At 42.4% G+C, this 27,307-nt stretch overlaps 2 protein-coding genes across 9 annotated transcripts in view; one reads left to right on the top strand and one right to left on the bottom strand.

The window, feature by feature from the left end:
* The window catches only part of Vsig1 (V-set and immunoglobulin domain containing 1), a 163,166-nt gene that overhangs the window by 82,074 nt on the left and 53,785 nt on the right, over window positions 1-27,307 (bottom strand). For 2 of the 8 annotated variants that reach the window (XM_075958172.1, XM_075958173.1), the window contains exons 3-5: window positions 24,853-24,941; window positions 13,695-13,785; window positions 3,514-3,610 (exon numbers count right to left, since the gene is read on the bottom strand). The exons of 3 other annotated variants lie outside the window; for them this stretch is intronic. Coding sequence is in view for 3 of the 5 variants with exons in the window: in XM_075958170.1 (XP_075814285.1) it covers window positions 13,695-13,701 (7 nt within the window). In the remaining 2 variants the exon portion in view is untranslated. Of the gene's footprint in view, window positions 1-3,513; window positions 3,611-13,694; window positions 13,786-24,852; window positions 24,942-25,390; window positions 25,578-27,307 lie in introns of all 8 variants that reach the window. 3 more of the 8 variants (XM_075958170.1, XM_075958169.1, XM_075958171.1) reach the window with 3 other exon arrangements.
* Window positions 19,976-22,404, top strand: Tex13b (testis expressed 13B). Its single transcript, XM_075958641.1, has 3 exons — window positions 19,976-20,428; window positions 20,633-20,634; window positions 22,371-22,404. The coding sequence occupies exons 1-3, from the start codon at window positions 19,976-19,978 to the stop codon at window positions 22,402-22,404; spliced, it is 489 nt and encodes a 162-aa protein (XP_075814756.1).

The raw sequence follows: 27,307 nt of genomic DNA, 5'->3' as shown, positions 1-27,307 counted from the left end.
ACAACATGCCAATATACAATAGAGAAGAGGATATCATCGTCTTGGCTGCTCCAGGACACTCTAGGAGTCATTTAGAAAAAGATACTAGAAAAAAATCTGAGTGCCATGTGAAAAAGACCATTTGGGCAGGGAACAGCAGAGATTCAGGGTCAGGGATGCTTTACTCCCTCCACATGAGCTGGTTCTTCTCCCTCTCTCCCCCTTCCCTCCTGCCCCTCCCTCTCTTCCTCTCTCCCACTCTGCTTCCTCTAGAGATTCAATCACCAGGACAACAAACAAACAAACAAAAACAGAAAAACAACTTAGCGGCTGCTGTAACATCATGAACTCTATCTGTGCCTATACTGTTCCTGATACTCATGTCAGATCTGGTAACTGCCAGGCTGTTTGAATCCTTCACAGATCCATTTTAGTCTCAAAGCTACAATGGTATTATGAATTAGCAGCAGAAGTACTGTCAGGCTCTGGGTAGAGATGAGGACCCGGGCAAGATGCTTACAACAAGCTGCAGAAAGGGGACAGTCCAGGGTTGGAGAGATGGCTCATCAGTTAGGATCACTGGCTACTCTTTTCAAAGGGCTTGGGTTCATTCCCAGTACCCACATGGCAGCTCACAACCATTTGTAACTCGAGTTCCAGGAGAGCCTACACACTCACACAGATATACGTGCAGGCAAAATACCAACACACATAAAAAAATAAACACAAAAGAAAACAGAAAGGGGACACTCAGAAAGCTTGGAGAAATGGAAACATAGGGCAGCTAGTAAGGAAGGCAGCAGAGAGTCCAACTGACTCCCAAAGGTTAAAGCCCAGGAAAAAAAGCCCAGAACAAGAACTTACACAAGACTCTCAGTGGCATCTTTTCTGTGCAGCAGACCTGCACAAAGATGTTGGGCCCCTGTATCTCCAAGGACATTGCCCAAAACAAATAGCTCTTTTAAAGTCTGACTTGCAAGAAGAGAGCATTCGTGAAATGGTATGTGCTCAAGCTACTCAGAGAAAACAAAAAAATCTGTTATTACAGTTATTTTGAATTTTTGAGAACATCCTACCAATCTCCCTGCTTCTTCTCTTGAATTCTAGTTCCTACCTCACCTACCCAAAGAATCCCCTTGTGAGGTCTCCAGCACACAGGGGGTCTCTCCCACAGTTCAGCTGATGTTTATTATATAAATGTCCCTAAGGGCAGCCTTGTAATTTGAAGAACTTGTGATAATATCATTCACATCTAGCCCCAAATCCAACATCTGTAGCTATTCTTTTCTTATTATATAAAAGAATTGTAAATTTAAATATACTTTGACCATATTATTCCCCTGTCCTAAATCATCCCAGATCCCTAAATACACAAATTTAAGTTCTTTCTCAAAAACAAAAGCCCAATACAACAAAATTCCCCCCAAAACAAAACAAAAAAAACTGTAACCAAATAAAAGCACATAAAAAACTGTTGAGTTGATTTATATGTTGGCCAACTACTCCTTAACATGAAATCTGCCCTGGAGTAGTTGCTATAGCCAGTGTCACTATTGGAGAAAACTGATTTTCCCTCTCCCAGCAGGTGTAAATGACAGGTCAGTTGCTAACCTTTACTGATACTGGTCAAACTGGATGGCTGCATGTAGAAGAACCAAAATAGATCCACAATTATTACCCTGCACAAAACTTAATTCGAAATGGATCAAAGACCTCAACATAAAACCGGGTACACTGAACCTGATAGAAGAAAGTGGGGAATAGTCTTGAATTCACTGGCACAGGAAGACTTTCTGAAGACTTAGCACAGGTACTAAGATCAACATAAATGAAACTTCTTCATAAAACTGAAAAGTTTTTGTAAGGCAAAGGACTGTCAATTGGACAAAGCATCAGACTATAGAATAGGAAACGGTTTTTTTTTTAACCAACTCCATATCTGATACATAGGACCAGTATCTAAAATATATAAAGAACTCTAAAATCTCAAACAGCTGAGAAACACTTAAGGAGATGTTCAACATCCTTAGCCATCAGGGAATTGCAAATCAAAATGACTCTGAGATTTCATCTTACACCTGTCAAAATGGCTAAGATAAAAAACACAAGTGACAGCTCAGGCTGTTGAGGATTTGGAGTAAAAAGAACATTCATATATTGCTAATAGAAGTGCAAATTCTGACAGACACTATAGAAATCAGTGTGGTGTTTCCTCAGGAAGCTAAGACTCACTCTACCTCAGCAGGTAGCTATACCACTCTTTAGGCATGTACCCAAAGGATGCTTCATTCTACCACAAGAACACCTGCTCAACCATGTTCATTGCTGCTCTATTCGTAATAGCCAGAACCTGGAAAACAACCTAGATGTTCCTCAACAGAAGAATGGATAAAGGAAATGTAGTACATTTATACAATGAAGCTATTATATAAAAAAGAGAATTAGTAGTAGTAGTAACTTATTATAGTTAAAAAGAAGAATAAATAGATGGCTATGGATACATGGGGGTTCTAAATGGGAAGATCAATAGGGAAGAAAATGGGAGAGGAGAATGATGAATATGGTGAGGGACAACTGAAACTAAGGGATATCTGAAAGATAGTATGGAAAATTAATACCATAGAAACTTTTAAATATATATATATACATATATGAAGGCGATTTAAGTGAAATTGCCAACTAATGGGGGAGGGCACAGAATCCCAACTAGACATCTCTTATCACATGTAACTATTATTTATATAGTTAAATGTGTATAATTTGTTGGTTCTACTCTTTAGTCTTTGGGGGGGGCCTGCCACCCAGCTCCCAATAAATTCACTGAGACTTATTCTTTCCTATAAATGACTGGCCTTAGCTTGGCTTTTTTCTAGCAAGCTTTTCTTATCTTAAATTATCCCATCTACCTTTTGCCTCTGGGCTTTTATCTTTATTCTATATTTCTTCTTTTACTTTTTCCTCTGTTGCTGGCTATGTGGCTAGCCCCATGTGTCCTCTCTCCTTTTCTTCTGCCCCTTTTCCTTTCTCTATTCTATTTATTCTCTCTGCCTGCCATGCCCATCTATTTCTCTCTCTTGCCTAGCTATTGACCAGTCAGCTCTTTATTAGACCAATCAGGTGCTTTAGACAGGCAAAATGACAGTTTCAAAGAGTCAAACAAATGCAACATAAATAAATGCAATACATTTTTTTGCATCAGTAAACAAATATTTCATAGCATAAATGAATGTCAATACATCTTAAAATAATATTCCACAACAAATATGAGTATAATTTCTACAAAATGTGGCATGCTGCTGGAAAGCATATCAGATTTGGTGGTAGATTTTAGAATCCCATCCTTAGTATATCACTTAGCTGTATGAAATGAGGAAAGTCAAATTTTCCTGGATCCCTGGTTTCTTTAGCTATACAACAGAGATAAAACCTACCTTACAGAGTATAAACATTGCACACAATGAACTTCTGAAAAACATATCAGGCATTCAAGCAGTTCCACAGTTATTACATGCCACATATTTCTTAGAAACTTACTCTAGTTCCTTCACTTTACGGTTGGAACCTCTGAAGCCTCCCCAGAGACACTTCACTCTGTGGTCACCCAGCACATTTTGACTATGTGAAGTGTGCACTGAAATAAAAAGAGAGGCAATGTTATGATAAGGTCTGAGACTGGACCTTAGCGGTCCATGGCGAGTGAGAGACAGACACCCCATACAAACAGTGCTCATGTGGAGGGCTTTTATTGAGAGAAAGAGAATGGAAAGAGGGGAGTGGAAGGGGAAGGCCAGTCTCTGGGGACAGATGTGGCAGAAAAGAGAGTCTGAGAGAAAGAGACGAAGAGACAGGCAGAGAGACAGGTGGCGCAGAGACTTACCTGCCTCTACAGAGGAACTGTGGGAAAGAGAGCAGGAACGGATGGAGCTTGTCTCTGAAAGGGGGCTTTTGCACCTGTGTACAGACTACATAGTGACGTAGCAGCCATAGGACCCTGGGTTGGCCAGGGTACTGCTTGAATGCATCTTGCCAGGTGACAGCCGGCAGGATGGCATCATGCCTGAACCCCAACAGGCAAAATAATCAACAAAAAGGCTCTGAGTTTCTTGGAAGAAGGCTAGACACAAACTGTAGGAAAGTATGTACTATGACAAACTGGCCACTACAGCAGACTACCCAAATCATACCCACAATACCACCTGAGTTGAATGAACAGCAACAGACAGAAGTCCCCACCTCTTGCACATGTGACAGCTTTCTGCCCCCATAGCAATGACTTGTGAAATGCAAACCAATGAGCCCCACACTGGGAACTCAGAAAAGGTTGGCTTCCTGATAGAACAGGTCTTAGGAAGAAATACTGATCATCTAATCTTACTTTAAATCCTCCTATTAATGTAGGACTGTCTTGGATTTTCTTCCAATACCCAGACAGCATATTTGATAGTCCTACATAATAAATTTTATATGTTCACTATTACCATCCTTAAGACACTATCACCATCATCCATATAATATATCCTCGTGGCATAAAGAGTGGTTTTTGCTTACTTTATTCTATCTCTTTTTCTCTGGACTAAAGTTCAAATTCCTTGGTTTATTTTCCATTAACTTTTATTCTCTCAACATAAAGAATTTCTAAATATACACTACAATTTTTGAAACATCAATATTCTATATATATATATATATACATTCTATATTTCAAGGAAGTTCATTTATTTGTATATCAATTTAGAAATTTCAAAGAGGCACTTTGCATACAACGATTTCTCAAATAAGCTCTTTAAAAGCTTTATCATTAAAGACTTTTGCACTAAACAGAAATTAGACACCATGAGACTTACTTCACTGTGTCAGCTTGGCTAGATCACAATACCCAGAAATCTCTTCTACATGTTTCTATGAAGGTAAGCTTTCAATTTCCTATCAGGAGACTGAATAAAGTGGCAGAGGTAGGTCTTGTCTAGGAAGTTGAAAGCAGTAGTGGAAAAAATTAGCATATTCATAAGAGGAGAGTGGACACGAATTGCAACATAGGCTCTTACCTGGGTCTCTACCCTGCAGATTTTGAACCTTAATTACATTAGCTGATCTGTCTCTGTCTGTGTGTCTGTTTTTCTCTGTATTTCTGACTCTCTGTTCTGTTTCTCTGAGAATTCTAATACATACACAACAAAATTTGTATTAATGTGTGAATACTGTTAGTTAGGTTTTCAATTGCTGTGGTGAAGCACCATGAAGAAAAGCAAGTTGGGGAGGAAAGGGCTTCTTTGGTTTACACTTCCACATTGTAGCTCATCAATGTAGGAAGTCAGGACAGGAACTCAAACAGGGTCAGAACCTGGAGGTAGAGCTGATGCAGAAACCATGGAGGCGTGCTCGTTACTAGCTTTCTTCCCTAGGATTGCTCAGCCTGCTCTCTTATAGAACCCAGTGTCACCAGCCCAGGGGTAGCACCACCCACAATGGACTGGGCCCTCCTCCCCCATCAATCACTAATTAAGGAAATGAACTTATGAAAGCCTTTTCTCAATTGGTTCCTCTCCTTTCAGATAGCTCTAGGTTGGGTCTAGTTGACATAAAACTAGCCAGCAGGATACCATGAACCTTAAAGTTAGATACATCTGGGTTTAATTGTGTCTTGTTTTTCCATGTATTTAACTAATGATGTGAGTCTTCCATGTCCCCTCCTCTGCTGAAGTTGAAATAATATTCTGGACCTCTCAGAGCTATTAGAGAGACTAAAGGAAATCACGAATAAAAAGCATTTCACACAACAGTTAATACAAAGTAACTATTCAATAAATGTGAAATATGAAATGTGAAATATTTCCAGCTGAATATAAATTCCCATGCTAGCCATGTTACATAGGAACGTTTTGGGAGACTACCACTATTACTGTTCTTTTCTGTGACTCCTTGCATGCATTTTGATCACAGAGATAACATCTATATTAGAACTTTATATTTTAAAAAATTCATTGCAAAATGGTAACTAACAGTAACAAATTAATTGATCCTTCTGTAATTTGCAATTTGGATATTTTCATCTTTAACAGAGATTGCAAAGCCATGGCTGCCAATTTGGTTTCACAAACTCAAGCTCAGGGAGCCACTGATTGATGCTAAGAATGGAAGCCAGCACCCACCAGAACCAGAAGAGCTGAGGCACCTGTACCCAATTCAGAGAACAAAGGAAGGACCCCATGCCTTATTCATGTTCCCCCTCACTGAAATAGAAATGGGCAAGAATGATATGAATAAAAACAACACATTATACTACTGTCATTTTCCTCACTGTCTGCCATATACAGCTTTGCTGGTGTTTTTTTTTTTTTTTTTTTTTTTTTTTTTTGTGGATTTTCGAGACAGGGTTTCTCTGTGGTTTTGGAGCCTGTCCTGGAACTAGCTCTTGTAGACCAGGCTGGTCTCGAACTCACAGAGATCCACCTGCCTCTGCCTCCCAAGTGCTGGGATTAAAGGCGTGCGCCACCACCGCCCGGCCCGGCTCAGCTTTGCTGTTTTAATCATTCACACAGACGCTTCATTCTGGAACCTTCCAGGGTACTTGTCACAAATTTCAACTCTTAGATACTGGTTGGTTTCAAATACTGAGAGGAAATCCCTGACACAAGAAGTTGGAGGTGGTTCAAACACAGAAAAATTGGTCTGTGAAGGAAATGGCATTTCAGGAAATGAAGTGGGTTTGGTAAGAGGTGCTTCCTTAAACCTTAACTGATGGAATTAATTAATTATTTAACAAGTTACTGGGTGCTTATCACTGTGACAGATGCTCAAAACATAGAGATGCCTAAGACATAAGCTATGTACTCAAGGAAAGAAAAGTTAACAGGAAAAAGATTATAACATCATAAATGACGATCTAGTGAAAAAATACCATAAGATATAAAATGTGTTACAGGAACACAGAAAAGATACACAAGTTAGCCTAATGTGAAAAAGCATTTGAAAGATCAAGAAATATGAGAAAGAAATATCTGAGCACCTATATGAAGGGGAAAAGAAATTGAATCAGAGTTATGGGCATGAAGCAATGGAGGCAGAAAGAGGAAAGACTGGATGTACTCACGTGGAGTGACCTGTGCAAAGAGCCAGGAGGCAAGAGAAAAGAGGGAGGGTCTACATTTGACAGCGCAGCAGGTAAAGGTGCCCACCAACTTCAGTTTCATCTCGGGAATCTGCATGATGGAGAAAAAAGACTAACTCCCCAAAACTTGTCCTCTGACCTCTCTACGTGTACCTTGATACATAAGGACACATGCAAACATATAACAACTAAATGTAAAAAAAATTAAAGTATACTATCTGTCCTTCCATCCATTCATATCACATGTGTTTTCCAGGTACTTGATCTAGGCAGGAGAGATGGTGCCCAAGAGACAATTATGGAATATGGAATGAGAATCAGATGTGGACACACTGAGACCTTTAGACTCTGGTACATGGCCGCACCCTGAGGTGAGGAGCAAATCCAACAACTTGCTTGAGGATAACAATAGAGACTGAAAACCGAGAGCCCCTGGTTAGTGGTAGTCAGTAGATAGTTCTTCTAGGGGGGCCTCCCTGCCATATGTGCATGACTGCAGACAGGACCGAGAATTTGGGGCCCAGGTCCAAGGGATGGCATGGTTTCTACAGCATCCTCCTCCCTACAACAGAGTGGATTACCGCAGATGGGATCTGAAAACAGAGCCCAGTAGGCTGAATTCTGGATCCCTCGGCTCTCCCACTCCAGTATAGATCTCAGCACTTTGCTCTCCTTCACTCTCTGGTGCATTTAAGGGGCAGCCCTCAGCTTTGCCACCAGCCAACCAGGCTGTGTGAAGAGGGTTGGTCTTTGGAACAAGCGAGAACCCACAGGCTGCAAAGCTGGGCGTAATGAGCAGCAGCTCTGGGGACTCAAAGATGGCAAAGCTTTTAAAGAGAATGAAGGCCAGAGGGGCAACTGACTTTGAACTGGCCAGAGCTCAGTACCAGCTGAGCTGGAGGAAAGACAATGATTGCAGAATCAACTTACCATATGCCTCTCTGAAGAGTCCAGTACTAGAGGATTAAGAAAATACTCACGCACATTTCTTGTTTGCTGCTGTTGTTCTCTTCCCCATCCCTCTCTCTCGGTGTTATTTTAGTTTTTGAAGTTGCCATACTGGCTGGTTTTATGTTAACTTGACACAAAGGGAGTTACGAGAGAGAAAGGAGGCTCAATTGGGAAAATGCCTCCATAAGATCTGGCTGTAGGGCATTTTCATAATTAGTGATTTTTGGGGAAGAGCCCAGGCCAGTGTTGGTGGGGTCACCCCTGAGAGCTCTATAAGAAAACAGGCTGAGCAAGCTATGAGCAGCAAGCCAGTAAGCAGCATCCCTCCATGGCCTCTGCATCAGCCCCTGCCTCCAGGTTCCTTCCCTGCTTAAGTTCCTATCCTGACTTCCTTCAGTGATGAACAGATAGATACATGGAATCATAAGCAAAACAAACCCTTTCCTCCCCAAGCTGTTTTTGGTCACAGTGATTCGTCAGAGCAATAGTAACCCTAACTAAGACAGCTGCCTTCAGGTTTTCATTTTTATTCTTGTTACCGTTATTTCCTTCATCTAATTTTAATCTATGTATTTGCTCCCTTTGTTTCCCTCACACTCTTCTGCTTTTCTATTTCCTTTCCTTTATGTGTTTTCTTCATTTTCCCTTTCTAGCTCTCTACTTTTATATAATTCACTTATCATTACAATTACTTTATTTAATTTCTAACTTTTGTAACTTACTGTGGTGGTTTAATGAAAATGGCTCCAATGGGCTCGTTTATTTACATGCTTAGCTGCCGGCTGGTGTACTGTTTGAGAAGGATTAGGAGGTGTGTGAAGGTGGTATGTCCTCCTTGGAAGAGGTATGTCACTGAGTACGAGCTTTTGAAACCCACGTCTCTCTCTGCCTGCTGCCTGTGGATCAGGATATAAAGTTCTGGGCTTCTGTTCCAGGGCCATGCCGGTCTGCTTGAAGCAAGTCCCCAATTAAATGCGTTTTTTTAAAGAGTTGCCTTGCTCCTTACGTCTCTTCACAGTAATAGTAACATAACTAAGACACTTATACTATATTCTTGTTACCATTTGTTTGTACATAGTTATTGGTGGTACAGCAGTTGGCTTTAATTAATTTTAATAGTATTTCTGTATCTGGATTGGTTTAGTATTGTGCTGTAATATCAATTTATTTTCTCCTCTGTGACCATTCCTGAGCAGGGACACCTTCAAGAAAACGGCTCTCAATAAGATCCTAAATCAAATGAGGAGAAACACCTGTGCAAATTACAACTCAGAAACCCAAATCTCCTCCCCCCCCCAAAAAAAAACAAGGTAAAATGACTCCTCCAAAAGACTGCAACTTCTCAACTACAGAATCTAAACATTCTGAAATGGCTGGAATGTCAGCAAAGAACTCAGAAGTCTCATGGAAAAAAAGTGATCAAAGAATTTAAAAAAGATTCAAGCAAACTGATAAATGAAATAAGTAAAATCAATTCAGGGCCTGGCGAGGAAATTCATCAAGGAAATTGAAATTAGGAAAAGAAAAAAAAACTAATGGAAATGAAACTCAATATGTCCAATAAAAACAAACAACAATGAAAAACAGTGAATAATACCACCAGTAGACCAGACCAAGCAGCTCAAGAAAGAGTATCCGGGATTGGAGATGGAGAGATGGTAGAGAGCTTACAAGTACTGACTGCTCTTTCAGAGGACCCAGGTTTGATTCCCAGCACCTACATGGTATCAAACAAGCAACTGCAACCCCAGTCCTTTTGTGGCCTCTGCTAATATGGCATACACATAGTGCCCCAAGACAAACATGCAGGCAAAACACCCATACACATGAAAAATATAAAGTTTTAATTAAACAAAGGCAAATAATATAAAAAGGAACCAGCACATATCTCTCAGTAATATTCCTAAATGTAAATATCTTAATCTCTGCCTAGAAAACAGACTACTTGAATAAATTTAAAAATCAAGATCCAAATGTACCAACTCACTGGTAAAGACAGTAAAGCAAAAGGATGGAAAAGCATGTATAAATTCAGCAAGTGAATGCTGAAAACAAGCAGGAGTAACTATAGTTCTAATAAAGTAGTCTTAGGCAAAAGTTAGAAAACAATATGATCACTACATATTATAATGAGGGGTACGTTCAATTTCATAAAACACTACTTGACAGAAGGAAAAATAGTTCCAGACTCAATAATAGTCTATGATTTCTATATCTACTGTCCTTAACAGACAATGGTCTATCTCATTATTAATAGACAAACCACTCAGATTCAGTGAAACTCCAGAGTTACACTGCACCACAGAAGAAAGGGACTTAACCAACATCTATAGGACAATGTAAGCAACAGCTCTACGATACACATGCTTCTCAGCATCAAATGGATCCTTCTCTTAAAAAAACATTCTAGGCCACAAAACAAATAGAAAAGAAATATCTTCTTTAATTTCATCAGGTCATAATGAAATCAAACTACAACTCAATAGCAAGAGAAACGACCTAAAATATGCAAAAACATGTAGCACTCTGGAATGATCATTGAAGAAATCAAGAAGCATGTATGAGCCTGCTCCAACAAAGTCTGCTAGGGTACCTGGAGTCAGGGGTGGGGGCACTAAGGCTAAGGAAATGTCAGATGAAAGAAGCAGACAGAAAACACAGGATAGATCCAGGAGGTGTGTTGGTAAATACCAAATCAGCCCTGAGTTTATTCCAGAGCCTTCTTAGACACAAAAGCAGAACAAGGCACAGCAGTCAGTCAGTATCTAACCACAAGACTACTCTGTCCTTGAGCAAGCAGTCTTATTCTTCTGTCTGGATGTGCCTTCGGCTGTACACCAAGTTGTGTCTTAGTAGATAATGTGTTCTTTCGCACGGGCTTAATCAGAACTTTCTCACAGCCCTCAAGGAGGCAGGCAGAGAAGGCAAGCTTGAACTCAATTGAGTTTTAAATCAGAATGGACTCCAGGTGGAAATTGAGTCACATGTGGGCTACCACAGAAATATATTTAAAAATCCTATATTCAAAAAGTAAAAACACAATTTATTCAAATTTTTAGAACAGAATACAAGAAGTTCTAAGAGGGGAGTTTGTAGTCACTGTGCAATCCCTGCTGAAAGCAGCAGCTGTTGTAGGCTGACTGCAGGTCTCCTCCTTTCCCTCTGCTTCGTGAGATGCAATCCCCCAGTCTCATCCCCAGCTGTACAGTAGAAAACCTGTGGCAGCCTCCCCGACACCAACCTCCACTGGATCCCACATATCTTCCCCTCCTAACCTCCCTCTCTCCCAACTCTTGTATCATCCCAGCGCCCAACTGCAGCAGGCACTCCCTGGGAACCCACAGTCCACTTCAGTCAGGAAAACGGGTGGGCTGATGGCAGCAGATCTTCACCTCTCCCTCTGCTCCTCCGAATCCAATCCCTACTCTCACCCCCAGCTCTGCAACAGAACACGTATCACAGACTCCTTTCTCCTCCTATTCTCATCTCCAGGGGATCACACTGATATTCCCTGCCAAACTTCCTTTCCCCTGACCCATTGCTTTGTCCCAGCTCTTAGGAACTGCCAGGCCACTCTGACCAGGGAAGCAGAGAGGCTAACTGCAGATCTTCTCTCCCTCCACTCCTCCAAGCCCAATCCCCCAGTCTCAGGGCAGCTCTGTAGAAGACCTGCTGTGACCTCTCCTTACTTTCTGCTCCCATTCCCATGGGAATAACTAAGCAGATTCTGGTGGAACATTCTTCTTTCTTCCCTCCTGTGAAGGTCCTCTACCATCCCCAGTCCATCCTCATTCCTAAGTGTCAGGTCCCAATACCCAGAAACACATTTTACCTCAAATCCCCAGTCCTCACACCAATCAGGGACCAATCAGAAAATTTTCCTCCCAGACAACACACAGTCACCACACTCTCCTAAGAACAAGAGAGGAAACAGAAACCAAGAAACAAAACATCCACCCAACAAAGACAAGACCAGATATCAGCACCTAGAATTAATCTTCCAAATCCCAGATGCCTAGATGCAAGCATAAAAACACAATAACAGCCAGGACAATATGTCTCCAAACATCCCAACAATCCTACCTCAACAGGCGCTGAATATTCCAACCTAGCTGAAACACAAGAAAAGGACCTTAAAACAGCCTCTTTGAATATGATAAATATCTTTAAAAGAAATAAATAAATCCCAAAAGGAAACCTATAAAAACACAAGCAGTTGATGGAAACAAAACTGTTTGTGACCTGAAAGTTGAAATAGAATCAATAAAGAAAACTCAAACTGACAGAAAGCTGGAAATGAAAAATTTAGGAATTCAGACAAGATCCACAGAAGTAAGCTTCACCCCCAGACTACAAAGGATGGAAGACAATCTCAGGCATCAAATACATAGTAAAAGAAATGGATCTGTCAAAGAAAATGTTAAATATAAAAACTCCTGGCACAAAACAGATAGAAAATATGGGACACTATGAAAAGAACAAACCTAAGAATAATAGTAATAGAGGAAGAAGAAGAAACACAGGTCAAAGGCACAGAAAATATTTCAACAAAATCATAGAAGAAAATTTCTTTAACCTAAAGGAGATACTTATCAAAGTACAAGAAGCATAATGAAAACCAAATAGATTGGTACAGAAAAGAAAATGACCTTGACACATAATAATCAAAACACTAAATGTACAGAACAAAGAAAGAATATTAAAAGCTACAAGGGAAAAAGACCAAGTAATATATAAAGGCAGACCTATTAGAATAAGATCTGACTTCTCAATGGACACCTTAAAGCCAGAATGACCTGGACATATTTCTGCAGACTCCAAGAAACCACGCTACTACACTCAGCAAAACTTTCAATCACCAAAGACGGAGAAAAATAACACATTCCATGACAAAACCAAATTTAAGCAGTATCTATCTACAAATTCAGACCTACAGAAGGTGCTAGAAGGCAAACTACAACCCAAGGAGGTTAACATATCTATGAAAACCCAGGGAATAATTCCAGACCAGCAAAGTCCAAAGAAAGGAAATACACACAACAACGACTGTAGGTAAGGCACACAGAGGTCCTTGGGCTCCCAGATGAGCACCGCGACAACCAGCAATGGTTTGCATGCACAGTTGTCTCCTCAAAGGATTATATGTATAACCTGTTTTCCACCCAGAAAGCTGAGAATGGATGCTATGTGGCCTGGTGACCTCTGTGCTATCTGTATCGCCAAGCCACACCTGCATCCCCTCCATCCTTCTCCTCATATCCTTATCTTGATCATTATTTCTCAATCTATAAAACCCACCTTTTCAGGAGACATTACATATTCTTTAAAAACAGAAGCTCAGGTGGTTTACAGCCTGGTGTTGCACTGTCTTTATGATGGAGAAATCACACCAGATTCATCCCCTAAATGTCACATGCAGTCAATCTATAGAACTCATCTTTATGGAAGAGGTCAAGCATACTTTACAAAGAGTTTCAATGTAATCATGTCTTAAGCTTTGTTGTGCACATGGGATTGGGTTAATTATCACCAAGAAACTTTTTTTTCCAGATTGTGTTGTGTTTAAATATGCCTGAAATAAACTACCTGGTGAGAGACTCCAGCTGTCTGAATCAATACGGCTACTGAGTAGTGTTTAACTGGACTTCCTTCTTACCGTACATGCATCAGCCCTCTGATGGCCTTGATGGTCTCCCCCAGAAACAGCAAAATGGCAGGAATCAACAATCCTTGGTCTCAATTCCCCACTAAAAAGATATAAAGTAACAGAAAGGATGTAAAAACAGGAGCCATCCTTTGGGCTGCATCCAAGAAACACGACTTGGTAGTGCAAACTCATACACCATTACAGAAATCAGTGTGGCAGTTCCTCAGGAAGCTGGGAATCAGTCTACCTCAAGACCCAGCTACACCACTCCAGCATATACCCAAAGGATGTTTTATCCTGCCACAAAGACACTTGCTCAATCATGTTCATTGCTGTGTTATTCAGAATAGTCTGAAATTTGAAACAACCTAGATGCCCCTCAACAGAAACATGAATAAGGAAAATGTGGTACATTTATACCATGTATAATTTTATACATTTTATACATTGAAAATTGACATTGTGAAATGTGTAGGAAATGGATGAAACTAGAAAAAAATCACACTGCGGTATTCTAGACTCATAAAGATAAATATGGTATGCATTTGCTTCTATGTAGATATTAGCTATGAAGGCAATAAAAACCAAGCTACAATCCATAGAAGGGTGGGCAGAGAGTAAGTAACTAGAGGGAATAGATAGATCTCATAAGGAAAGGAAAATAGAAAATATGCATAGATGGGGAGGGGGTAGAAGTGAGAGGATCAAGTGGGAAGGAGGAGGAGGAGAGGGGGATTGTGGGAGGAAATACAGGGAGAGACAGTTAAAATTAAGGGGCATTTCACTAGTATGGAGTTCTAATACAGTAAAAACTTACCAAAATAAATACATATTATGAAGGGCGATCCAAATGAATTAGCCAAATGATGGGGAAAAATACACATCCTGTCACCAAATGAAGCTTCCAGTACGAGGATTTGGTTATATCTAATCAAGTTGGCCCCATGGGAACTCATGTAGCCATAAAATGACTACTAATGGCATTCTGCTATACCCACAGATCAGTGCTTTGCTCAGCCACCATCAGAGAAGCTTTCCCCTGCAGTAGATGGGAACAAATACAGAGACCCAGAGCCAGATATGCAGAAAGTGAGACCTTGAAACACTCACCCAGTCCTAAACCAATCGATTAAATCCCTCCCCTCAGGGCTCAGGGAACCTGCAGAGGAGGAGACTGAAAGATTGTAAGAGCCAGAGAGTACAGGGAACATCCAAGAGACAAGAACTAAACACAGCATGACCAAGATGCAGACATGAACTCACAACGACTATGAAAGCATGCATAGGGCATGCACAGATCTGCACCAGATTCAGTCCCAGAGCTCAGCGAAAATTTGGACATAAACCCCCATATCCCTAACCCAGAAGCTATCCAACTGATAACCACTCAAAAATGAAAAATTAGTTCTCACTGGGGATACAAACCACTCTTAAAGCCAGCCCCCATACCCAGCAATTGATCACCAACATGAAAGGTTCTCTGTCTCATAATATCGGGTGTGCGCGTGCGTGAGTGCGTGCGTGTGTGTGTGTGTGTGTGTGTGTGTGTGTGTGTGTGCGCGCGCGCGCGCGCACGCATATTATGGCTTCTGGTTTAGTGCTTTTATGAGATTTCTGTGGATGTTAACCTGTGTATCTCTACATCTATATGTTTCTTTTTGTAAGATTTATTTATTATGTATACAGTGTTCTGTCTGCATGTGTGCCTGCAAAGAGAGCACCAAATCTCATTACAGATGGTTGTGAGCCACCATGTGGTCCTGGGAATTGGACTCAGGACCTCTGGAAGGAAAGTCAGTGCTCTTAACCTCTGAGCCATCTCTTCAGTCCTATATGTATTTCTTATGCTTTCTCTTTTTTCCATTTGTTTATTTTGTTATCTTCAGGTATAATTTATCTTATTTCATTTTGTTTATTATCATTCTGTTTTCTAAGAAAAGAGGGGTGAGGATTCAGATGGGAGGGGAGGTGGGAAGGAGTTGAGGAGTTCTGGGAGGAAAAACTGTAATCAATAAATTGTATGAAAAAGGTCTATTTTTAATAAAAGAAAACTAGAAAAAATCAGGCACAAACAATATAACGATGTACCTCAAGTTCTTAGAAAAGCAAAATTAAACCAAATCAAAATAAAGAAAAATAAATAGTACACATCAGTTTGGAAAATAATGAAGATTATAATTGGTTCCTTTAAAAATAGACAAAATTGGCATGCTTAAAAACTAAAAAAGGTAAAAGACTCAAAATTGAGTATGAAAGTGGGCATTTTAAAAAGATATCAAGAAAATACAGAGAATCTTTAAGAGATATTTTGAACGCTGGGCAGTGGTGGTTAATTTTTTTTAATGTATTGCTCATTACGGGTAAAAAGTATTTTACTGAGGAATTTTGCATCTATTTCCATGAAAAGCTGTTGTTATCAGCTTTTAATATCAAGATAATATTGACATTGTAGAATAAAGTTGATAATGTTATTTTATATTTTTTAAGATGGTTTGAAGATGTGACCAGAGAGATGGATCAATAGTTAATGAGTCTTGCTGTTCTTATAGAGGGACATAAATCTATCCAACTATAGATACCCAAAAGCCAAAATTATACAATGAAAAAAAAAGCATATACAATAAATGATTCTGGTCTAACTGGATATTGGCATGTAGAAGAAAGCAAATCCTTTAATCCCAGCACGTGGAAGAAAGAGGCAGGTGATCTCTGTGAATTGAAGGCCAGGCTGGACTGCAGAGTGAGTTCCAGGACAGCCAGGGCTATTACACAGAAAAACCCTGTCTCTAAAAATCAAAATAAAAAACAACAACAAAGAGTACTGTGGGACAATGCTTTTGTACCCTGTAAAGATTTGTCACTTGTATTGGTATAATAAAACACTTATTGGTCAGTAGCCAGGCAGGAAGTATAGGCAGGGTGACCAGAATAGAATTCTGAGAAAAGGCTCAGCTTGCTGTTATCACCCAGACACAGAGGAAGCAAGATGAGAATGACTCACTAATAAAAGGTACCCAGGACCCACATTGCTGAAGAGATCCATTCCCACAACTTGTCTTCTGACTTCCACATAAGTACTGTAACACATGTGTATGAATAAATAAGTAAATGTAGTAACAAAAAGGTAGAAATGTGATTGCAAAAGGTATCATAATGTTAGCCTCTGGACTCTAAATGCAACTGCACAGGCAAGTATATTCACATACATACATACAAACATATATATATATATACACATATACATATACATACATACACTCACATATACCATACACAAAAAAGTTTAAAAAGAAAAAAATCTTGTCATTTGTAAGAAATTGGATAAAACTGGAGGTCATGATGTTAAGAAAATGAGCCACAATCAGAAAGACAAATGTTAAAATTTTTCTTGTGTGAGATCAATCTCCTCCCCACTGTTTGTGTGTGTGTAGAAACCTACCACGTTACATAATGAACACATGTTGATAATTTTTAAAAGAATATTTACAATTATCTGATGGTATCAGGAAAATTATCTTTATTTGGGGAACTATAGCACATAAACTTTAAAAAATTTGTGTGTGTGTGTGTGTGTGAGAGAGAGAGAGAGAGAGAGAGAGAGAGAGAGAGAGAGAGAGAGAGAGAGAGAGAGAGAGAGAGGCAGGCAGGCTATGGGCATGTGCTTGTCATGGCTGTGTATGTCTGTCTGTAGGTTAGAGTGTAACCTCAGGGATTCCTCCTCGAGACTACATTTTTTTTTTTCTGAGACAGGGTTTCTGGCTGTCCTTGGAACTTACTTTGTAGATCAGGCTGGCCTTGAATTCACAGAAATCCACGTGCCTCTACCTCCCGGGATTGCTGGGATTCAAGATGTGCCACCACCTGCTGGCTGCGGCTCATTTTGCTGTTGACAAAGCCAGGCTAGCTGGCTCCTGAGCCACCTGTTGCTACCTTTCTTCTACCCTCCAGAAGACTGGGATTAGACATACCCGGCTTTGTGTAGATTTTGAGGATTCAAAACTCTGGTCCTCCATCTATGTGGCAGTTGCTGTTACCAACTGACTCGTGCTTCCAGCCTCTAAACATTTTTATAACAATAAAAAATTGTTTTAGAAAATGTTCTAGCCATGCTTGGTAATGCACACACTTACTCCTAGCACAGCAGAGGCAGAGGCAGGTTAATCTCTGTGAATCTGAGGTCAGCCTGGTCAGCAAAAAAAAATTTTAGACCAGCCAGGGCTACATAGTGAGTCCTTGTCACAGAAACAAAAACACATAAACAACTCAATATTCCTATTGAAAATTACTACTGAAAATATGCCAAAGAAAATTACTACTAGAATGTCATATAATATTTCAGATTTTTGCTTTTTTTATAATTGTTTTTAAGACAAGAGTCTCTCTACATAGACCAAGATGTCCTGGAACTCTTGTAGCCTAGGCTGGCCATGAACTCAGAGATCCACCTGCCTCTGCCTTCCAAGCGCTGAGATTAAAGGCCTGGGCCACACTGCCTGGTTGTTAGAGGTTCTTAATGCATGCAAACCTATTACTTTTAAAACAAATGAAACCAGAGAAAGAATTTTTAAAAGTTAAAAGGAAATTGACTTTCCCTTGACTGCCCCTTTGAGCCTACCTCCCTGAAATAACAAATGTTAAAAGGCCGCCTCAGTTCTCTCTTATGAATGCAAAAGGATTTATGTATATTCTTACTTTGTGCATTTCAGTAAAAAAGAACCAGAGTGGTAATTGGTGGGCATACACCTTCAATCCCAGCACTTAGGAGTCAGACACAGACGTATCTCTGTAAGTTCAAAGCCAGTATGGTCTACATATACATAGTGAATTTCTGTCTCAAAAAAAATCATAGAAAACACCCTCCAACTGTACACGCAGTTTTGTCATTTGGTCCTCAACAGAGGCACACAGAGAGAAACTAATATTCAGTTAAGAAGGTCATATAATAAACAGCAAAACAGGACTTTAATCCCAGCACTTGGGGAGAGGCAGGTGAATCTCCATGAGTTTGAAACCAGCCTAATCTACAAAGTGAGTTCCAGGACAGGCTCCAGATACACAGAGAAACCCTGTGCCGAAAAATCAAAAACGGAAAAAAAAATGCAAAGCAGTACTCACTCTGATTTGGTTTCTGACATATAAACGTCAGAAAGCCACTGAGAGTTCTTTTCCAATGTTTAAGATTCATTTATGCTTATGGGTATTTTGTGTACGTCTGCACACCAAAAAAGAGCACCCGTAGTTGAGGTTGTGAGCCACCATGTGGGTGCTGGGAATTGAGGTCGCGACCTGCAAGAGCAGTCTGTGCCCTTAATGGACTTCCTCCAGCCCCTTCCCTGAGCATTTTAACTGATATATCACACATTTCTGATGACAGGATAGGAGTGAATTCTGCATAATCTTGGAGAGCTTCAGCAGTAAATGGAAGAAATGAAAGGATCCTGATTATGAACCACCACATAAAGTGGCACTTGAGGCGGCAGCGGCAGCAGGTGGGGCTTGGAGGTGCTTGGTTTGGGAGAAAAGAAATGACTGCAAATTATTATAGGGGGCTATGGAGGATGGAGCTACCCTCATACTATACCCCTTTAGTTGCGTCAGAAAAACCCGTGAGGTTGGCGCTTCCGATTGCGGTTCCAATTCTGGAACATTCCATACAAAAGAGCGGGCTTTTTCAGGCACGGGACAAACTATTACACTTGGGGGTACAACTTTTGAAACTTGTTTAGATTTTTATTTATTTATGTATTTATTTATAGTTCTTTGTCTGTTTAACTACTTTTTCTGTCTTCAAGGGACCTCAATACTAACAACAGCTGGTTCCCAATTGTCTTTGGCACAAACAGGGGGTGGGGGGCGCTCCCTCACCTCCCCCTGCCCGTCCTGGAAATTGGAATAGCCCAAAAGCAAACCTCGCGAGATGTCGGAACGAGACCGCAAGTCCTTTGCTCTGGAGCGAGTCCTTTATTCTGATGCGGTTTGCCTGAGGAGGAGGACTGGAATTTGCTGTGTTCTGTCGCTGTCCGCTGGCTGTCCTCTTTGGTTAGCAGGCTGATCTTGTGGTAGGTGTATTGGACCGGTAAGTCCTCTGGCTACTAGTGGGAGCAGTGAGTCAGGGGAGGGTGTCCTAGCTAGATAGAAAGCCCTCCAAGGAGTCACTTTTAAATAAACTTGGCTGGCGGGTACCGAGCTAAGGCTTAATGGGAGAGGTTGTGCTATCAAAAACCTACAACAGACTGTTCTGTTCTTAACAGAGCCCGCAAAGCCCCTAAGGCATTCAGCCATCAGCCATCATGAATCCCGAGGATCCCTCTAGTGGGTTCCGGCATGACAAGGTGTTAACGTTCATCAATGAGCAAATGTCCAAGCAACCAGAAGGCTCTGCGTTCTACCAAGAGAACCTGTCCCTGTCCTGGGAGGAGGTGGAAGAAAAGCTCCGACTCCTCCTGGAGGATAACAAGATGCCTAGCCAGGCTCAGGAAGCCTGTGCCTGGGGCGGCCTGGCCCTGGGTGTTCGCTTTGCTTGGAGGCAAGGCCACTTGCAAAGGCGCCGGGTGCAGTGGCTGCACGACTTCGCCTCCCTGCACCGGTCAGCGGCACATGCCTTGGCATCAGACCTGAAGAAGCTCACAGACCAGCAAGAGATGGAGCGCAAGGAGGCAGCCTTCCAGCTTCAACTGGCCCATACCAGACTGGCGGACGTGCAGAGAGAGCGGGACCTGCTGAGACTGAAGCTCCTACACGCAGTAAGATTACCTCCTAACCCAGTTTTAGCCCCACCCTATGCCACCCCTATGCCCTTTCCCCATTTCTGGAATATGGCTCAACTCTTCCCACTTCTCTCTAGGAGCTGAGGGCCTTTCCAGTTGGAGAGATGTCAGGCGCGACTAGAGCCCCTGCCACTGCTGGAGGGGCCAAAGCAGAGACACAAAATGCAGGAGAGACAAAAGAGGTGACAGCTAGTGATAGAGCAGTGGGTGAGCCAGAAAAGGAGGTAGCCACGGCTGCCCCTGGGGAGCTGGAAGGCACAGGAGAGCTGGGAGGAAGCATCGTGGGTCATTTTGGAGTTATGGATTGGAAAGATTATGGTTTGGGCCTGGAGGAGGAAGGGGGGAAGGAAAGGGAAGGCGGCAAATCTACTGAAACACTTACATGTTCTGACTCTGGACCCTTAGCTCTCGGGTCCACATCCTCCCCACAATCTGTTACAGTCCAACTCCCTGCTTCATTCACATACTCATATGAAAGCCCCTTCCCAGTCACGCCCACTCCATCCCCGCCACCAAGCATTCTCACAGAACCTCAGATGCCTCCCTACTTCATGGCTACTGATATGAATATGTCTGACATTGAGGGCCCTACAGTATACCTCCAAGAACCCCCGAAAGAGAGCCAAAATAGTGGAGCCCAACAGCAGAGACCTGGGAATTGGAAATGTCCTTGGTGTAAAAATGTGAATTTTTCACAGTGTGAAAAGTGCTTCCACTGTGGGAGGCGAATATGGCTGCAGAGCCCTCAGTGAGTTCAGAAACATGATACAGAACAAAAAGTCACCATAGGGAAATCAATTTTCAGAAGTTTGTGAAAAGGAGAACGGAGTGGGGGTTCATGGGAATGGGAAGGGGGAAACGTGGGAGGGACAAATTTTGATGATTTTTTTGTATTCCAGATCATTAGCATTTGACACCCCAGAACTGCTTCACCTGTGTTGGGGGTGGGTTGCGGGGGGGGGTGTTTGGGTGTGTGTATGCATAGCCCCTCCCTAGTGGCTGGTGGGCCTAGACAGTTAAATATATAAAAGACCCTACTCTTTCTACTTACCTAGGCTTCAGAAGATGGAGCCAGAGGTTATAGCGATCCATTCTAAGCCAAAGATTTCAGGCTGAAGGATGTGAAGGGGAAGATCCAATTTCAGGATAGTTTTGGGTAAAGAACCAGTGGATCACTGGAAGTCAGGGACAGGGTTATAGGCAGTGATTCTGGAGGCCACAGCCCATCGCTGGCCCTGGCTAAGGTAGGGAACAGAACCAGCTGCTTTCCAGTTTTAGCCAGATACTAGAGCCTCCAGGAGCTGACAGCTATACAGAGGAGTTGATGAGCTGACTACAGAGAACTCAGCTACCTTTCATTTCTATGAAATTGTGTTATGTAAGGTACCATTTTACCTCAATCCCTTCTCTTTAAGATAAGTAGCTGCTTGTTCTCAGCAAGTAGTTCATTCTCATGTCAGGCACTTTTTCTTTCATATTTTGACTTTTCTTTGATTTAAAAAAAAAGGTCTAATGTAGCCTAGACTTGCCTCAAACTTACTAGTAACTGAGGATGACTGGCTCCAGATCCTCCTGCCTCCACTTCTAAGCGTTGACATTACCACACCTGGCTCAGAATAGTAGTTTCAAAACAATGCACCATTAAAGAAACTTAATGGAATTGGCAGGGGAGTTGAAGTGGAGAACAAGCAGTGAGGATTCCTTTATTTCAAGTCTCCAGGAATGAACTGGTAGGATGCCTGTATTCTGAGCGAATTTTATTACAAGAAAAAGGTCAAGCCTCTGGCAGTCATTCCTAGGAATGAACTGGATAGGATGCTCAAGTTCTGGAAGAATAATAGAAGAAATAAAACCATCCAATGAAGCCTGAGATGGCTTAACCTCTGGTTTATGCTTGACTCAAAATAACTTGGTGGAGATTTGCCACCCCTCTGAGAATTCTGAAAGCCTAGAGATTATGCCAGTACCAGATGCAAACAGGGACTTCTGTGACTGTACAGCCTCTTAAGAGAATGCTTCATAGTCCCCAGTGGGCAGAACCATGGACAGGTCTGAACAGGAAACTCCACTAATCCAAGGTGAGTCAGCAACTGATAAGGCACAGAGGATTTGCTAGTATATAAGGGCCAAGCACAGTGCTATCTGATGAGATCCTCCCTTCCAGTTCAGCAGCATGCTAAAGGAGGAGAATGGGGATTTAATAAGCTCTTGGTGTATTCAAAAATATAAAGTACAACAGAACTTTATCCCAGTAGGAGAGGAATGGTGGAGGTCGGGGGAGTGAGGAGTAGAAGGGAGATCAGTCTGTTTCTCCCCCTCTGTGGCTACAAAATGTGTTGAGAGGAACTACCTGTCTTAGTCCTCAGGCAGAAGGGACTGGACCTGGACCAGACTGAGATACAACTGGAAGACTCCTGCCTATCTCTAGAGACTATGAACCTGGAGAATAAGGAGCTGTTGTGTTGTGGGACACCTGTAATAGCAGAAATTTGGCTTTGGGTTGTCTGTTGTTGGTGTCGGTACAGTTATCTTCAGGGCTGGAGGCCAGATCTCCACCCTGAAATGTTTTGAACATCTTTTGGGCTTGTTTATCTCCCTCTACTTTAGGGTTTCCCAACCTCATTGCACTTGACATCTGGATTTGAACAGTTCTTTGCTGTGAGGTAAGAGTTCTTGTGCACTGTAAGGCATTCAGCAGATTCCTAGCCTGTCTGCATGATCCATTCCCAACCCTTCAGTTTTGACCACCAAAACTGCCTCTGCATAGTGCCACATGTCTACTAGAGGGCAAAAAACCAACCTGAGTTGGGAACCTGTCAGACAATGAAGTGCATAGCCATGCGAACAGGTAAAGAATCAAAAGACAAGGACACAGAGGCTGAAGCTGGCTGAAAAATGTCTACTAGGTCTGGTGCTTACTTTGGAACTTCAAGAAAACTCGGGGTGGTGTGACACCAAACTTCCAGGACTGAGGAGTGAAGGGAACTTCTACAATAGTGGTTCTCAGCCTTCCTAATGCTGAGATCCTTCAATACAGTCCTTCATGTTCTAGTGACCTCCAACCAGAAAATTACTGCTGTTGCTATTCTATAACCATAATTTTACTACTCTCATGAATTGTAATGTAAATATCTGTGCTTTCCAGTGGTCTTAGGTGACCACTGTAAAGGGGCCATTTGACCCCCCCAAAGGGGCCGTGACCCACAGTTCAAGAGCCAGTTCTCTACAAGGACTCTAGGTTGTGAAGGGAAGAAGTCAAGTGAGATTCACGATTAAGAGAGGGCTATTTGTCACTTAGCCAACATGCTTGGGAAAAGATATTTGGGTAAACTATCTGACAAGCACTTAAACTCTAGTAAAGGCAGTGCTTTCATAGAGATTTCCTGAGATAAAACATTCCATCCTGTAGGAAAGCTCCTTAAGACTCAGATGTCTTAAAGGAAGACCCATTATTAGAAACGTGAGCTATTAAGGCGATAACAGAAAAAGCTTTAAATGTAAGAGAAAAAAATGATCTTGTGTACTGGATGGCTGTATAGGAGGCATAGCCAATGGTATTAAAAGAAAAACAGTACTATGAAAGGGATCATTTTTGTTTTATGTTAAAATAAAAGTTTTTTTAAAGTTCTTAGGTATATATGTTACATAGAAATGTTAAAAACTTTATATTTTTACAAAATTTATATTTCAGTGTGAATTGAAAAGGTATAGAAAGACATTCAGCAAACAAGGTATCAGGTAGGGAAGAGAAGTCAGTGTGATATGGCTATAAGATAGAGGACAGGGAAGTTTGAGTAAAAGGTTTTTCTTCATGTACCTATATTTTGAAAGTAATATGATGTTCATGAAAAAAATAAAGAAAACTCAGTTTACCCACTCAAGTTTGGAAAGGCTGTTTCTTCCTCAGGGATGGGAGGGAAAGAGGACACTGGTTTCTGTAGCAAAGGGGTGGGATTCCAGGAGGTGGCCAGGCTGCAAGCCTACATGCATGTATGTATGTGAGCAATGTACCTGCAAATGAGAGAGGACAGAAGTTCAGGGCAGTGAGAAGTCATGCTCTGAACATCTTAGGAATAATAAAGCATAGAATAGGACATGGATGGAGAGAAAAGGATCATCAAGCTGCCTGGACCAGCCTAGGACCAAACTGAAAGGAAACTTAGATAATAGGAGCCTATAGGAAAACGGAATGCTCTTCTGGACTCAAGAAGGGCACCTAACACAAAATTTACAACTCCTCCAACCCTACCACGCTCTCACTGTAGCAGAAACACCACATCTGTGGATGCATAAGCAGAGTCCCAGCTATATTTTGTTTTCAGGTCCAATCTGCTGGAATTGTAATGTCTGGTAACCCAGTCTTTAACACCTTAAAGAATTTAAAGCAAATGTCAACTTACTTAGAGTCTTTCACTTTACAGTATGGACTACACAGTGCTTGACAGAACAGGTTAGCTGACACACTAGCAAATCGTACAACTGCAAAGACCTAAAAGAGATGAAAAAACAAAAATAATTCTAAAAGCTTGTTTGAAGCTTTTTTTATCCCATGCAAGTATTAATTTAGCTTAGAATTTACTTCATCTTGCACATAAGGAAATTAAAGACAAAAAGGTTAAATTGGTCAATGTGCCACACGCAGGGCCATGCTGATCTGGGTGGCTGGTGCTGCCACCTGGAGCCATGGAGATATCCAGGCATGGGCCACTGCCTAGTGCCATGTCTGGGTCTGTGGCCCCATGGCAGCCCAGGTCTGGGATGATGTCTGTGGCTCCTGTTGCCACCAAGGGCTCTGTGGATTCCTGGGACCATGCTGATCTGGGTGGTCTGTGCTATCAGGACTGTGGTGGCATCTAGGTCCGAGCTGCTGCAAGGGCTGTGTCTGCGTCCCTGGTCCTTTTGTGGCTGGTGTCTTGTGATGAAGACAATAGCATGTACCTGTGTTAGCACGGGGATCTTTGGAGCCATGCTGTGCTGAGCCGGCCCCGTCCTTCACTGGTCCTGTTCCTCCTTGGACAATGTAGCAGGCACAACGGCCCTACTCCTCAGAGGAGAGCTTGCTGTCCACCCCTCACCACAGGTATGCACCTCACCTGGGCAGCAGACTAGAGCTGACCCTGTTGTCCTGGGTGCAAGTGAACCGAGAATGAGAGCAGGAAAGCTGACCCACCGTTACCCCCCACATTCCCCGACAATAATCAGGAGGGCCCCGCACCTTGCCTGGGATTAAGAGTAGAGCAGGCCCTGGTGATGTGAGTGTGGAGGACCTAGATCTGAGGACCTGAGAGCAAAAAAACTGGCCCCACCCCTTGCTGGAGGTTGCACTGGGTGAACTAGCTGAGGCAGTGCTGGAGAGCTTGCCTGAGTAATGCTGATGACTGAAAACTGGCAGGCTGACCAATTCAGCTACTGCCCAGGCCCAACACCAGGACTATGAGTTAGCACACCCCAACATCCACCTCATCTCTGAACTGTTGGAGCATGTTAAGGGGACAAGCCTACAGAAACAAAACAGCAGGATCGCCATGACACAGGACAACAGGATATCCAAGAGGAGCCCCAGTGAGAGCCCATTATCAGTGGTGTAGCAGGAGCCAGAGGCCAAGTCCGACCAATGACTCATGGCAATGAACACTTACAAGATGAATGGACTAAAGGGTAAACTGTGTGACTCACTGAACCACACTACAGCTTCCACGACAAGAGTTTCCTTTTTGTTTCGTTTCTTTAGTTTTCTTTTGAGTTTGGTTCTGATTTGGGGTGGGGGATGTTGCAAAGGCAGAGGACAGATGAAAGAGGATGGGAAAATAAGAAGGATCAAAACGCATGATGTGAACCCTACAAGGAATCAATAAAAGTTTTTTTTTTAATGATCAAGGTCATGTATGTAGGTTAACCAAGTCTGACTCCACAGTCATACTACATGTCAGTGAACAAGGTGAATATGTATTAACTCAATGAGCAGTACGGAAATCACTACTGTCTTGGGAGACAAGGTGACTTTTCCAAACCTTTACTAGATAACATTTTCAAACACTTTTGTATGTAGTATGTGTGTGTGCATATGCATCTGCACATGCTCCTGTGTAGGAGGTGCGCATGCTCCTGTGTAGGAGGTGCGCATGCTCCTGTGTAGGAGGTGCGCATGCTCCTGCGTAGGAGGTGCGCATGCTCCTGCGTAGGAGGTGCACATGCTCCTGCGTAGGAGGTGCGCATGCTCCTGCGTAGGAGGTGCGCATGCTCCTGCGTAGGAGGTGCGTATGCTCCTGCGTAGGAGGTCACATGCTCCTGTGTAGGAGGTGCACATGCTCCTGTGTAGGAGGTGCGCATGCTCCTGTGTAGGAGGTGCGCATGCTCCTGTGTAGGAGGTGCGCATGCTCCTGTGTAGGAGGTGCGCATGCTCCTGTGTAGGAGGTCACATGCTCCTGAGTAGGAGGTCACATGCTCCTGTGTAGGAGGTCACATGCTCCTGTGTAGGAGGTCACATGCTCCTGTGTAGGAGGTCACATGCTCCTGTGTAGGAGGTGCACATGCTCCTGTGTAGGAGGTCACATGCTCCTGTATAGGAGGTCACATGCTCCTGTGTAGGAGGTGCACCTGCTCCTATGTAGGAGGATAGGAGGTGCACATGCTCCTGTGTAGGAGGTCACATGCTCCTGTGTAGGAGGTGCGCATGCTCCTGTGTAGGAGGTCACATGCTCCTGTGTAGGAGGTGCGCATGCTCCTGTGTAGGATAGGAGGTGCGCATGCTCCTGTGTAGGAGGTCACATGCTCCTGTGTAGGAGGTGCGCATGCTCCTGTGTAGGAGGTCACATGCTCCTGTGTAGGAGGTCACATGCTCCTGTGTAGGAGGTG

This window comes from Microtus pennsylvanicus, chromosome X (assembly GCF_037038515.1).
Source record: "Microtus pennsylvanicus isolate mMicPen1 chromosome X, mMicPen1.hap1, whole genome shotgun sequence".
Classification (NCBI taxonomy): domain Eukaryota; kingdom Metazoa; phylum Chordata; class Mammalia; order Rodentia; family Cricetidae; genus Microtus; species Microtus pennsylvanicus.
The sequence above is the reverse complement of the archived record's forward strand: the minus strand, read 5'-3'. Positions and strand labels throughout refer to the sequence as shown.

What these genes read in the sequence shown, in the direction of transcription:
- Tex13b (XM_075958641.1), top strand. Translation starts at nt 19,976, where the DNA reads ATGAATCCCGAGGATCCCTCTAGTGGGTTCCGGCATGACAAGGTGTTA.